This window comes from Ricinus communis, chromosome 3, assembly GCF_019578655.1.
Source record: "Ricinus communis isolate WT05 ecotype wild-type chromosome 3, ASM1957865v1, whole genome shotgun sequence".
Classification (NCBI taxonomy): Eukaryota; Viridiplantae; Streptophyta; class Magnoliopsida; order Malpighiales; family Euphorbiaceae; genus Ricinus; species Ricinus communis.
This window is the reverse complement of record NC_063258.1, coordinates 30,491,154-30,505,120: the sequence shown is the minus strand read 5'-3', so window position 1 is coordinate 30,505,120 and position 13,967 is coordinate 30,491,154. Positions and strand designations below refer to the sequence as shown.

Genomic DNA, 13,967 nt, shown 5'->3' with positions numbered 1-13,967 from the left:
TGTGTCATTTTCTATATTGAGATAAACTTTTATTACATAACAAACAGATCATGAGTTTTGGTTTTACTAATGTTCAGTCATTTTCATTAGGAAGAGAGATTTAATTGTAAAAATAATCATCATTTTATCCAAAAGAAAATTTACCTCCATAATTAGTAAGAAATAGAATATATCTTTTTTATCACAACAAATTAAAAATAAAAAATTCATTATCTAAATCTTCCTATTATTTGATGGAGATAATTCCCTTTTCCTCATTTCCTATATATCACTTAATTGTGCTATTTACAAATTTGGAAAAGATTAATAATTAAAGAGACTAGTAAGCTTTGTAGGACGGTCGGTTTCATAGAGGTAGTGGCGAGGAAATTTCTATGGCATAAGAGAAAACTGAACACGTCACTTCGGTCCTCAGGACTCGAGTGATGTACTATTTATAGTTGTCATGTCATGAACTTGGTAACCGGCTACGCAATTAGATGTCCATGGCCTCTTCATTACCTTTCTTACAAGTGAATTGCTCCATACACAAGCCTTCCTTCTCAGACAGATTTCATGGCATCAAAACCACAGTCTTCTCTACTCTCAAAGTAAGTTACACCAATCTCCAGAAAAAACAAAAACCAGGATATTCATTTTCTGACATTGTATTCACTAGCAAAAATTTAAGGGTGTACCCAAATTTAATATGTGTTTCTTTTCGTCATCTCATGAGCAGCCATTCTCAAGAGAGTTGCAGGTACATCCTCTGCAAATTGACGTCTCCAAAGCCATCAAGAACGCTTCTTTGAAACTGTTGGATGCCTTTGTTGATTCTGTTTTTGTGTTTGTTGACCACTCATTGCTCCCATCTCAGGTTCATTGCATTAATCCTGTTACAATAATAAGACATTGCCAGGCTTGGTTTACGAGTGCCATGACGTAGACTAAGTTAACTTAGTCCTTGCAGAGCAACCTTGCTCCGGTTGATGAATTGAAGAAAGCTGTTCTTGTCACCGGCATTGAAGGGACGGTTCCAGATGATTTTCCTGGTGGTGTCTATATCAGAAATGGTATATTATGTATAGTTTTTTTTTCCCCAATCCGTCATTATATCTTTTAGAAGATGTTATCATTCATTTTTGTTCTTTTCTAAATCCAACAAGGAAATCCTATTAGATGATGACAAGCATTGGAAAGTTAAACTGGCATCTTTCCGGTGGATATACCTTGAAAAGCATGCAACAAGACATAAGATCAAACATAGAACAGAGTCGCTCTGCCTTAATACCTGACAGTTTGTCATTGTCGCATCCTCATAGGTTAGGACAAAAAACCCAAAGACATTTACAGTGGAAAACAAGAAACTTTTAGATAATCCATGGAAGCAACAGGGCCATTAGATAGAATTAATAAAGAATTTTATCAGATCAGATTAGTTGGAGCTATCTAAGATTAATTAAACAAGTTTCAGTGCGACGATTAAATAAGTCAACAAATCCAATAGTGTTTCAGAGAGATTCTCTCTATTTCTTATTCAATGATGCTTTTAATAACAGAACAAAACCCAGTTAGCTTACTAACTTGTTCAACAAATAGGAAGAGAAGTCGAAGCTCTTACTGTTTCGACCATGGAAGGTAAAAATGCAGCTAATCTTTAATTTAACTGCAGGACCAAATCCACTTTTCGGGGGACTGAAATCAACAGTTTCTTTATTTGGAAGGTCAAGTAACATTTGGGTGGAAGGAGAAGGGATGCTTCATGTTCTGTACTTTAATAAATCTATTGATGGAAGCTGGACTGTCCTCTACAATAATCGACATGTCGAAACCGAAACGTTTAAGCTAGAAAAACATAGAAACAAACCATCTTTTCTTCCTGCAATAGAAGGCAATTCAGCAGCAATTTTATCAGCTTTCTTCCTGAATCTGGTGCGTGCATACTAATTAAATTTATCACTGAAATTATTTACCATTAGCTAACCTACTTGGTGCTATTCGATTAGAGTTTAGTAGTCGAGTGTCTGTCTGGTAGCCATATGCTAGCTTTAATCTTTTGATCAAATTCATCGAAAAGTTGATTTAGGCATAATTGGCAAGCATTACCATCTAATTAATAATAATATCTATATATATTTTCAGCTGCGGTTCGGAAAAATTAACAAGCACCTTAGTAACACCAATGTATTTGAGCATGCGGGGAGATTCTACTCAGTTGCTGAAAATTACATTCCTCAAGAAATTGACATCTTCACACTCAAAACATTAGGCAATTGGGATGTCAATGGATCCTGGAACCGACCTTTTACTAGCCACCCAAAGGTTCCTGCCTGCACTCTATGTGTATATGTGTGTATTAAGGATAACCTGCTTGTCTGGTTCTAAATTGTCCTTTTAGTTTTTATAGAGAGTTCCAGGGACTGGGGAGCTGGTAATAATGGGAGTGGATGCAACAAAACCTTTCATGGAAGTGGGAGTAATTTCTGGTATATTTGCTTCTCAATATCTATTTCCAGAACAAGTTTTGCATTATCAAAACTTTGTAATTAGTACAGAATTTTACTTTTTCTAAATTCTAATGCATCAAATGAACATCCGATTTTCAGCTGATGGGAAGAGATTGGTTCATAAAGCGGATCTAAGATTTAATAGATGCACCCTTTGCCATGATATTGGAGTTACAGAGAGGTGAGTGTGTTCGGCCTGACATGGAAACTAAATAGTTTTTCTTTTCTCTCCACACTTAATTTCCTAGTTCAGAAGACGATTCCATTATATTTCATGATTAATAACCAAAAGAAAGGGAAAGGAAAAGAAGAAGATACTTTTGATGAAAATGTTTCTTCCATGTTTGCAGGTACAATGTGATCTTGGATTTTGCACTAACCATAGACATAACCCGGCTACTTAGAGGAGGCCCGTGAGTACAAATTCTTGGATTTCAAAACTTTTCGTAGACTTTGGAGTAGAAATGAGTTTCCAGTTGCCAAATAAAGAAAACTTTCCATGTTTTGTATAGGTTAATTCAGTATAATAAGGAAGAATATTCAAGGATAGGGATAATGCCTCGCTATGGTGATGCAAATTCCATCAAGTGGTTTAAGGTGGAACCAAACTGCACATTTCACATCCTTAATTGCTTCGAGGACGGTGATGAGGTAACTGATATGCACGAGGAATCTTAAATTAATTCTCTCCTTTTCTTTATATATTTTTTCATTCAATACGGTTAAACCAAAGGTTGCAGTATCTGGTTCATTTTACATGCACCTGCTATCAGATTCTTGACGTATTATGTTTTTAAACATTTATATGAGAAACAGGTCGTGGTGTGGGGATGTAAGGCTCTTGATTCAATCATACCAGGACCTGATAAGGGATTAGATAAATTTGAGTGGTTTTCAAGAAGGTTTAGACCTATACAATCATCATCAGTTGAAGAAATAACTAATAGCAGTAATGAAGTTGGCTTGTCGTTTAGTCGTTGCCACGAATGGAGATTAAACATGCAAACCGGAGAGGTTAAGGAGAAATATCTTACAGGAACTGAATTCTCTATGGACTTTCCAATAATCAATGCAGACTTTACTGGTCTCAGAAATAAATATGGCTACACACAAGTTGTGGACTCTGAGGCTAGTTATGTCTCAGGTGATAATACAAAGTCTTTTCTGTGTGTATAATTACTGTCTGAAGATTTGCAGGGGCTTATGCTAGAATGATTACTTTTCAGGCATGGCAAAATATGGAGGTCTAGCCAAATTGTACTTTGAAGAGGTAGAAACCAAGTGCACTTTTATTTTTCCATTTTGGTATATGGTAACTAAATTTTAATTCTTGGAGATAGGGAGAGAACAAATTCGATGAGGTGATAAAGGTGGAATACCATAAATTTGAGAAGAACACCTTTTGCACTGGAGCTGCTTTTGTTCCTAAAACAGCAAGTACTCCTGAAGAAGACGATGGTTGGATCATCACTTTCGTCCACAATGAAGATACTAATGTCTCTAAAGTAAGTCATATTTTATATTTATATGTTTTTGAAGTCTTTATACATTTTTCGGTCCAAAGTTTTTTTTTCATAACTACAAATGAGAGTTACATTTTGATATCAATTAATATATCCTCTGTATTTTAATTTTTTTTTTTCTTCTTCTTTTGCAGGCATATATAATTGACGCCAAGAAGTTCACTGCTGAACCAGTTGCGAAGTTCACATTGCCTTCCAGGGTCCCATATGGTTTTCATGGAGTATTTTTACCGACCCAATTGCAAAACTTCACGTAATAAAGCTTTCAGATTTGGATAATATTTACTTCAGGAATATCTCTCAATCTATGTACTCAGGTGAATGATCTATAATCCAAATATATCACAGCTAAAAACATATGTCGACCGTTTATATAACTAGGTGTATACACTGCTCGTTCATGGTTTTAAAATAGACTGATTAGTAATCATATGATATGATTGATTAGCTCTTAATCAAAAAAGTTTCAAGGCGTCAATGATTAGGAAGTTCAAAGAGAAAGTCCAGAAGTGAAAAGCCCATTTGGCTTATTACTCGACCCTTGATCAAAACTTTCCGATACTTCCTGTCTGGTTTGGAAATTAAGAAGAAAGCCAGTCAAAAAGAAAAGACTTGAGAAGAAAAACTACAAATATTCTCTTTAGGTTTGCCTTTGTTATTTCAAAATACGACTTTTAAGCTACATTTCCATTCATAAAAAGATATAAAAAATTGACAAGCTTTTAAGGGGTTAAAGTGCAATTCAATTAATTCTGGGGACTAAATTGTTGAACTGATTTTTTATTTTAATCTTATAGCTCAATTAGAAAATATAACATTTGTCATGTGAAAGATGTAAATTAAAAATAGTGTCAGCCGGTGAAGATTCAAACTCTGACATTATTTACTTGAATGGAATTGAGCATAAAGCGTTGGATAATATTCTTTAAAGACATGTTTTCTTTGAAGCAATTGATAAACATAATTAAATATGTAGCTTTTGGTTGGATATATTCGTTGATAATCCAAAAAATAAATAATTAAAAGTAATCGATAATTAGAGAGAAATTTATAATTAGAATTATCTATAATTTGTTTTTTTAATTTTATTTTTTTTGGCAAAAAGACATGAATAATTTTTATCCAATGATTGAATGCAATTCGTACCGAATAGCCAAGATAAAATCTGATTTAGAAAACCAATGAGCTAAGCCCATGGCAAATAGGATAGCAATAGCAGTATCAAAGTAAAACCAAAATCAAAATGTGAAGGAATTTTCAAAACCAGTGGGCAAACATGCTAAATCCACGCCACCTGTTTTTCCTTTATTCTCTTTAAAACGACATCGCTTTCGCACTCCACATCCCGGCAGGCATCACTCCACTCACGTGTTCACTTCTAAACATGGCCTTGTAAGTGGAAGCAAATGCGCGAATACAGATACATACTTCTCAGCTATAATTACAAATCAGATTCCATTTCTTGCTTTCCTCTCTGTTTCAAATCCAAGTAAACAGAAAAGAAAAAACGAAAAAAAAAGCACGCAGTCATTTCGTTTTAAAAGAGATGGGAAACGCAGACGGTAATTTGCAGTCGCAGATGATGAAAATAGTAAATGGAGAAGCTGGTTATCTGCTTGAAGATGTTCCTCACTTAACTGATTATATTCCTGATCTCCCTGTAAATAACGCTTGCCTCCTCTTTTATCGCTTAGGGATTCATATATTTGGTTTTTTTTTTTAGTCATATGCAAGTAATGCGTGCATCTTTCTCAGTGCATTTGGTTTCTTTCTTTTTTTTTTTCTTTCTTGGGAATGGTGCTGGTTTGCAGACGTATCCGAATCCGTTGCAAGATAATCCAGCCTACTCAGCGGTCAAGTAACTCGAATATAGTTTTCGTGTCTCTCTGCTTTGGATTTGGCATTATTAGTTCTTATTGCCTATTTATTTGATCATTGTTTTTTGTGTTTCAGGCAGTACTTTGTTAATGTGGATGATACTGTTGCGCAAAAGGTTATTTAAAAAAAAGAAAAACTTTTTCGTGGTGTTCTTACTTTCTAATCCATTTATTTTTCAAATTAATGTAATCTAAGATTATTTAGTTCTGTGATTTATAGATTGTTGTTCACAAGGATGGTCCAAGAGGGACACACTTTCGGCGTGCTGGACCTCGGCAGAAGGTATCTCTACTACTTTATTGGTGTGTCTAGTTCTGTTGAATTGATGAGATTCATTAAAGCATTTGCTATTGGCATTTTGCTCATTACTCACTATGTTGCTTACCTGTTTGCTGGTATCAGGTGTATTTTAAGTCTGATGAAGTGCACGCGTGTATTGTAACATGTGGTGGTCTTTGTCCTGGTCTCAATACGGTGATCAGAGAGATTGTCTGTGGCCTTCATCATATGTACGGTGTTACCAAAGTTCTCGGAATTGATGTGAGTTATTGCTTCTCAGATAAGCATCAAGTTCTTTTTATGCTTTTAATGCATGTTATCTTTCTAAAGTTAAGATTTGTACTTAATGATTTTGAGGGTCTCACTTATTAGCACATTTTCCTTGCCACAATTATAGGGAGGCTACAGGGGTTTCTATTCCAAAAACACCGTTGCTTTGACCCCTAAGGTTGTCAATGACATTCATAAACGTGGTGGTACTATATTGGGTACATCAAGAGGTGGCCATGATAAATCCAAGATAGTTGACAGCATTCAGGATCGTGGAATTAATCAGGTCTGCATGTGGTAGGATTTTCCATTCAATTTAAATTTGTCAGAACAAACTTCAATCCCTTGTGAATTTAAATTGTTGTAGCATTTGAATTCTATGTGTAGGTCCTGATTGTCCCCTGTGATTATCCAGGTCTACATAATTGGAGGCGATGGAACTCAAAAAGGAGCAGCGGTCATTTATGAGGTAACCTTTATGTACACCACTTCTGAAAGATAATGATTACATTTTTTGAGATCACGTTAAACACAGCATGACAATATTTGTAAATAACATTAGAAAACATGCGACAGAAAGAGGATCAAGTCTATCTTTACTAGGAATAAATTTGATCATATACTAAACACTTGTACAAAGTTTCCTTCAACTATTTAATTTTCTCCTCTGTGCAATGTATAACTTCAGTAGGCTCAGTTCTTTTCCGGCCAAAATATATATTTGCATGTTTTTAACTTGGTTGAATAGAATTAATTTGTTCTATGTTAGCTATTAGTAGAGTATTGTAGTCCTTCTGAGGTTCTATTTTGACTCTTATAATGAACTTCTCTCCATATATGATGGAATGGTCTCTATCACAGTACAGGAAGTTTCTGAAGATTTGACAGTTAAAATTATAATTTGATTTCAATGCCTACTGAAGTGTTTTTTAGCTCTGTCGAATATGAATTTGCAACACTGTCTTTTATGTCTATGATATTGCTCAGCACTTCTAATTGCCTTGTTTATATATATGCTTCTATTTACTACTAAATTTTAAACAGCATGGTTCTTGCCGTACAGGAAATCCAACGGCGTGGCCTAAAAGTTGCAGTTGCTGGAATTCCAAAAACCATCGACAATGATATTCCTGTGCTTATCTTCAACACCTCTGACTTGTTATGACTATTTAATTTGTTTCCTATCATTCCTCGACAGTAATCATTTACAAATTCTTGTTTCTGTTTTGATTAAGCTTCCTTCTTTTGATTCAGGTTATTGACAAATCCTTTGGTTTTGACTCTGCGGTTGAAGAGGCTCAACGTGCAATTAATGCAGCACATGTTGAGGCCGAAAGTACTGAGAATGGTATTGGTGTTGTGAAGCTAATGGGGCGATATAGTGGTAAGTTAATGTTAGTCATAGGCGGATTTCAGTTCTAACAACTATGTTGACATGGTAAAATCTGTATATGGTTTCATCATTAGGATTTATGTACTATCCTTATAGAGCCTTTCTCTAGTTTAATGGGAATTACTGGTATAGGGTTCATTGCAATGTATGCTACACTTGCCAGCCGGGATGTTGATTGCTGTCTGATTCCAGAGTCACCATTCTATCTCGAAGGACAGGGTGGTCTTCTTGAATTTATTGGAAAACGACTTAAAGAAAATGGGCACATGGTTATTGTTATTGCCGAGGGAGCAGGACAGGATCTTGTTTCAAAAAGTCTGCAATCCATGAACCAACAGGATGCTTCAGGGAATAAGCTGCTTCAGGATGTTGGGTTATGGATATCTCAGAGGATCAAGGTATTTATCATAATATACAATATTTTACAGAATCTCATATTAAATTTCTTAAGCACTAGTCATTTTCTCTTGTGACAGTTTAGACTAAATCTAGATACTATAATTCTTTGGCTGAAAAAATTACTACAGAGATTTCTTAATCAGTGTCTCAGTCTTGTACTTTGTTGATTTTCTTGTCTGTCTACAGCATCTTAAGCATTCCGCATGAGTTTTATTTTTATGATACTCCTTTTTGTGAGAGTTGCTCTCCATTTTATGGTTGAGCCGGATGTCTAGTTCTTATTGATAAAGAATTTGCACTCTTGGTTGAAAAGTTAAAACATAAAATTGCACTCCCTGTAAATTACATAGGATTTATGAATAATTCTTTGTTGGCTGAGTTACTGTCTTTTCTATTTTCATTTTTCTCTATTTTAGGATCATTTTGCGAGAGAACATAGAATGAACATCACTCTGAAGTATATTGGTATGTGCCTTTCATTTGTTTTATGTTTCCATTGTCTTTCCACTTGAATTCGAATCATATACATATGTGGATGACATGTTAAACCATCTGGCAGATCCTACATACATGATCCGTGCAATTCCAAGCAACGCATCCGATAATGTGTACTGCACTCTCCTTGCTCACAGTGCAGTTCATGGGGCAATGGCTGGATACACAGGCTTCACGGTTGGACCTGTTAATGGTCGACATGCTTATATTCCTTTCAATGTAAGTTCCTCTATGCTCTGAAAAACCTTTTGTATTAGAAAACTAAACCTTGTGGAGTTAATTGGTGATATAGTATCAACTGCCACAATTTTTTTTATTGTCATGCTGTTAGGAAAGTACTACTAATTCAGTACTGGGTGCATATTCATATCATTAACACTTCGGTTGTGCTGGACGCTTAATAGTGATATGCGTGCTCCAGCATATTCTTCAATTTGGACTCTAGTGTTTTTGCATCTAGACTATGCTGTAAAACAAAACTTGAACAAAAGTGTCAACTGACTGTTTCAGGTGAAGTCTCTTTGTCAATCCTAATGAGCTAAATCAGTCTTATTTGATCTTGTATCACTTGCTCAACAAGTTTGGGAACTGAATATGATATTTCTTTTTTTAATATTAGTACTTGTACCAGCTTTCCCAAACTATATTTTCTGATCTGATCATTAATAGATAGGTCTGCTTTTGGATTTAATGCATGAAGTCATAATTTAGTTTGCTGCACAGATATAGTTAGGAGCATTTCCTTTTAGAGATTGCCTGCAAGCTCCAAACAAATGTCAAATGGTTCTATATTACTCATTTCTGTGAAATTTTCTTTTCCAGCGTATCACTGAGAAGCAGAACAATGTTGTCATTACGGATAGAATGTGGGCAAGGCTCCTATCTTCAACTGACCAGCCAAGTTTCATGAGCCCCAAAGTGTTAACTAAAGTCAAGAAACAGGAAGATCCTCCAACCAAGCTGGATGGCGATAATTTGAAAGACGGAAACCAATAATTGGGAACAACATAGGCTCCTTATATGACTATGACATGAAAGAAGCTAAGAGGATCTATATTTAGTCGGAAGCTGTCCTGTCAGGGATTAATATATCGACTTTATTATTATTTCTGATTTACATACTTGTCCTATACACCTTTTTTTACTCTTTTGTTTTGCGATTAAACAAGTTCTGGAGAAATTTGTGGAGAAAATCATAGCTGGTTAATGGTTGGTTGTACCGAATGATTTTTTGGGGAACAGGTGCTGTTATGCTGTTATCATTGTTGATCTTTATGTGCTGTTATTATTTTGGCTCTTCAACAATTGAATTTGGCTGGAAAAGAAAAACTAAAATAATAATAATATTAAACAAGATGTAACTTTTTACAACTTTTCACCAGCATTTTATTAGTAGACTTGCGATTAACTTGAAGCTGAGACAGTGCAACTGAAATTGCCATGCAGTTGTATCTCAGAAGTTGGTAATGCCTTAATGCTAAAGAATGAAAGGAGATATAAAAACACATATGCTTTTACTAATTGTGGGATACCAAAACGTACAAATGAATTAACATAATTCAATAAAGCAATGATTCTCATTCCACAAAGCTTAAGAGACACCATGTGCAATGAACTCATAAGAACAGGTCTGTCTGGCACATTTCGTTTCCAGAAGTCGTTCACAGGGAGGGATCCAGTTCTGACAATCCAACCATAGAGCTCTTGTGAGATTTCCATTTAGAATACTAAACCATGATTTAATCAGATGACATTTGATGAAGCAGATTAACCCCTATAGAGACCAGAAGGATCCGCATTCTGAACAATCCAGGGGTGCTCAAGTAGCTTGTGTAGTGGCAGGCGCTGTGAAGAATCCTTGACAAGCATCTGTCGTAAAAGAAAAAACATCATAAAATTCAAACATCATATTGTTAAAGCTGTTGTGGATATGATACTTTAAAAAGAATTTCACCTGGCTAATAAGGTCCTTGGCAGAAGAAGAAACAATGGGTTTTGGAGGGAACTTAAGATCTACTTGCACAATCCTGTATAGACAATACACAAACACATCAGCAATCTTAAAAAAGAACCATTATAAGATTTCTACCTTCTCTCTAATTATCAATTGCATTTGCAAGAAAATAAAGTCCTCTATGATAGGCAAATTCAGCAGCCCGAGTCATTCATTTACATCAAAACTCATAGTTTATGAGCAAATTCATCCGCCTCATTTGCAGGAAAACTTGTAGCTTAATTGCACACTATATTTACCCTAGTCTACTATTGACATCATCTCACCTTCTGTAAGTGTCTGAGTGTTCTTTGGCCTCAAAAGGAGGAGAACCATATAAAAACTCATAACACAAAACCCCAAGACTCCAGATATCAACACTAGCATCATGCTCTACACTTTCCACTGCACCATCAACAAAAACATATGGTCAATATGAATCTGATGGTCTGTTAGAAGCAAATCAAAGCAACAATAATAGTTTATCTACATACCCATCTCAGGGGGCAGGTAATCCAATGTACCACACATTGTCCGTCTTCGGTTAAATGTGTGCACTGACCAACCAAAATCTGCAATCTTGAGCTCTCCCTAATAAAAGAGAAAGAAAATCACATAACAACTCTATCATTATTGAACTACAAGTGAGATATTATGGAGGATATTTGCCAGCACCTGTGCACCAACCAAAAGGTTCTCTGGTTTGATGTCTCTGTGTATTACATGCTTGCCATGGCAATAAATGAGGGCCCGAGCCAATGATGCCACATACTGCCACATTCATAACATATATGAACATTGAAAGCTGTAATCAGTATTTAATCATAGCAAGTTCAATTGTAAGTTAAAAACGAAGAATCGAGTCATCCATATAGATAAGCACTTGTCTCTTCCTATCACACCATGAGTAGCATGGCAAATGACATAATAGTGCCATGTTTCTAAATCAGCAATTAAATAAACAAAAAGAACAAGATCAGGTACTTTCACTGTTTGAAAATGTAAACTGAAGTTCAAAGAGAGCTTTGGTATAAAATAACTCACCGTAGCAGCACGTCTTTCACTAAAGTATTTACACTTCTGCAGTTCTTTGTAGAGTTCCCCCTTCGCTGCATACTCCAGTATCAGATAAACCCGCTTCTGTAGTAATTGTATTCACGAAAGACACATCAATATCATTTCCAAGCATTGAACTTTTCTTTTCATTGTTTTTAAGAGACTGGCAATATATACACGGATCCTAGAAACATACTTGATCATAAAAGTAACCATAAAGGCGCAAAATGTTGGGATGTCGAAGATGACTTTGAATTTCAACTTCGCGTCGGAGCTGATGTTCAACTTGCGACTGTTGCAACTGGCTCTTAAAGAGCACCTTAAGAGCCACAATATGATTGCTCTGTTCCCACATAGATCCAATTAATTAGACAAGTGCAGACTTTAAAATATTCAGTTCGGATACAGGTAAATCCACGATCAATGCTGTTCAATAAGGCATTGGCTAAATCCAAGAATATATGCTACGATCTGACATACGTTGTTGCATATTGTAGCAACTCAACTAAGGCAATCGAACACTAAAGAAAAAGGGCATGCATTTGACAATAAATGAAAACTGATTATTTCAAAAGCACCGGCAATAAATAACCATAAACATCAAAAACTAGCACAGGAAATGGGTGTTGTAAGAAGCAACTAACCCTTTTCTCTCTTGCTAAATAGACATGTCCAAACTTTCCTCGCCCAAGTGGCTTCCCTATATCGAAATCATTAAGTGTCCATCTCCTTTTCTCCGTCGCCGCCACCTCTGTACTTGCCTGTGTACCCAATCCAAATACACACCCGCATCATTAATTCCTAAAGATTTTATTGTAGACATAAAAGATTACAACAAAGAAACCACAAACCCATTGCAAATTTGGACCTACAATGTTCAGCTGGACCTAAATTAGTCATGAAACCCCTAAAAATTGCAGATTTCTTTATTAAAGGAAAATACATGTAAAGAATCAAGAAAAGAAACTCCTTTCTTATTATTTCTTTTCAAACAAAAATCTAAAGAGAGATAATACCTTGTCTTGAGGTTGGGTCTCTGCAGCAATCGCCATCAGATAGAACCGGTAAAGAAGAGAGAGATTTAGAGAGAGAGAGAGATTTGGTGGAGAAGATGAGGAGAGACAAAGAAGGAAAGGAATAAGAATGGGAAATCCTGGTTTGGTTTCAATCAATAAACGCTTTCACAACGGTCGAATTAGTAGCGTAGGCCACGTGGCCCAATCCCGCTCGAGTTCTTTTTCAAAATAATTTTGTCCTTTTTGAGGTGGCTTTTTTCTTTTTTCTTTACAGAGAAGGGGAGCGTCTTCGGTTCAGTGTCTTAAGATCGCTCAACGTCACGTGGTTGTGACACGTGGTGGGTCACTGATTTCAGTTGGTAGGCCTTCTTTTAACTGTTAATTATGGGCTTTCCAATTTTCGGCTATTAACTTTTCTTTTAAATATCAACTGTATTTGATTTAGTATTTTTTGGCGGTCCACTCCTGGAATGAGACACCAATTAGCACCAAAAAATCCTCTTTGGGTAGCCCAGCCTCATTAGGGTTTCCAGATATAAATATTTGGTGCAACATTTCTTTTTTCTTTTCCCTTTCTCCTTTTTCCATTTAATTACTACTTAAGAATGTGAAATCCAAGGAGATTGGAGGATTTTAACTATTTGATTTGAGGATGATTGCCAATTTTAGTTTCGTTCTATTTAAGCTCCCCGATGTGCTACGAAATTGGAGGATTCTACTTTATAATTTGAGAATAATTACCAACCTTAACTCATTATCTTTCTCTGTTGTTGATTGTTATTAACTAGTAAGTTTGATATTGTTTTGTATTACACACTTACTAATGGACTACTACTACTCTTTCTTTCATTAAATTTTTTTATTTAATATTTTCTATACTTTATTTGTTAAACTCTTCTTAAAACTAATAATTGAGCGTGACAACTAGTAAAATAATAATAAAGTGGTGTGTTTAGCATGTGACTTTCATTTTTATTTTTATTTTTAATTTTTACAGATGCAGATAAGAGAGCAAAAATTATTAAACACGTCAAAAATTAAAATATATTTATGAGTGATACAGCCTTAGAGTAAATTTTATTTTATATAGCTTTCGTTCTCTAACTTCTATTAATCCTCAATTTAATAGTTATAATCATTTTAATTCTTAATTTATAAATCTTAATATTTATTGCGCTG

General features: G+C 35.2%; 3 protein-coding genes across 4 annotated transcripts; 2 read left to right on the top strand and 1 right to left on the bottom strand.

Annotated features, from left to right (window-relative positions):
* The first annotated feature begins 385 nt into the window (after positions 1-385).
* LOC8275649 (carotenoid 9,10(9',10')-cleavage dioxygenase 1) lies at positions 386-4,449 on the top strand. Of its 2 annotated transcripts, none has more exons than XM_025156898.2 (13): positions 386-590; positions 719-856; positions 950-1,052; positions 1,652-1,911; positions 2,122-2,301; positions 2,387-2,465; positions 2,586-2,667; positions 2,837-2,899; positions 2,999-3,137; positions 3,303-3,630; positions 3,713-3,756; positions 3,827-3,991; positions 4,144-4,449. In XM_025156898.2, exons 1-13 carry the CDS (start codon positions 480-482, stop codon positions 4,264-4,266), a joined length of 1,815 nt encoding a protein of 604 aa, XP_025012666.1. In that variant the 5' UTR covers positions 386-479; the 3' UTR covers positions 4,267-4,449. The 2 variants fall into 2 exon arrangements, with proteins under 2 accessions (XP_025012666.1, XP_015573113.2); XM_015717627.3 differs by having other exon boundaries at positions 941-1,052.
* Positions 4,450-5,326: 877 nt separating this feature from the next.
* On the top strand, positions 5,327-9,998 carry LOC8275648 (ATP-dependent 6-phosphofructokinase 6). The gene is made up of 13 exons (XM_002516449.4): positions 5,327-5,669; positions 5,821-5,867; positions 5,963-6,002; positions 6,107-6,169; positions 6,290-6,427; positions 6,564-6,722; positions 6,852-6,905; positions 7,500-7,568; positions 7,691-7,820; positions 7,962-8,227; positions 8,645-8,693; positions 8,788-8,942; positions 9,546-9,998. The coding sequence occupies exons 1-13, from the start codon at positions 5,556-5,558 to the stop codon at positions 9,717-9,719; spliced, it is 1,458 nt and encodes a 485-aa protein (XP_002516495.1). The 5' UTR covers positions 5,327-5,555; the 3' UTR covers positions 9,720-9,998.
* A 220-nt stretch (positions 9,999-10,218) lies between these two features.
* LOC8275647 (serine/threonine-protein kinase Aurora-2) lies at positions 10,219-12,947 on the bottom strand. Its single transcript, XM_002516448.4, has 9 exons — positions 12,789-12,947; positions 12,417-12,533; positions 11,969-12,115; positions 11,761-11,856; positions 11,392-11,487; positions 11,211-11,307; positions 11,004-11,121; positions 10,678-10,750; positions 10,219-10,592 (listed from the first exon to the last, which is right to left on the bottom strand). Exons 1-9 carry the CDS (start codon positions 12,822-12,824, stop codon positions 10,491-10,493), a joined length of 882 nt encoding a protein of 293 aa, XP_002516494.1. The 5' UTR covers positions 12,825-12,947; the 3' UTR covers positions 10,219-10,490.
* Positions 12,948-13,967: the final 1,020 nt, after the last annotated feature.

Bases quoted from the DNA above. Each gene is read 5' to 3' on its own strand.
- LOC8275647 (XM_002516448.4), bottom strand. From the start codon at position 12,824: ATGGCGATTGCTGCAGAGACCCAACCTCAAGACAAG. The intron at 12,534-12,788 runs GTATTATCTCTC...TTGGGTACACAG, and splicing joins AGACCCAACCTCAAGACAAG to GCAAGTACAGAGGTGGCGGC. The intron at 10,593-10,677 runs GTGAAATTCTTT...CTTTTACGACAG, and splicing joins CCAAGGACCTTATTAGCCAG to ATGCTTGTCAAGGATTCTTC.
- LOC8275649 (XM_015717627.3), top strand. From the start codon at position 480: ATGTCCATGGCCTCTTCATTACCTTTCTTACAAGTGAATTGCTCCATA. The intron at 2,900-2,998 runs GTGAGTACAAAT...TGTTTTGTATAG, and splicing joins CGGCTACTTAGAGGAGGCCC to GTTAATTCAGTATAATAAGG. The intron at 3,757-3,826 runs GTAGAAACCAAG...TCTTGGAGATAG, and splicing joins CCAAATTGTACTTTGAAGAG to GGAGAGAACAAATTCGATGA.
- LOC8275648 (XM_002516449.4), top strand. From the start codon at position 5,556: ATGGGAAACGCAGACGGTAATTTGCAGTCGCAGATGATGAAAATAGTA. The intron at 7,821-7,961 runs GTAAGTTAATGT...TTACTGGTATAG, and splicing joins GCTAATGGGGCGATATAGTG to GGTTCATTGCAATGTATGCT. The intron at 8,943-9,545 runs GTAAGTTCCTCT...TTTCTTTTCCAG, and splicing joins ATGCTTATATTCCTTTCAAT to CGTATCACTGAGAAGCAGAA.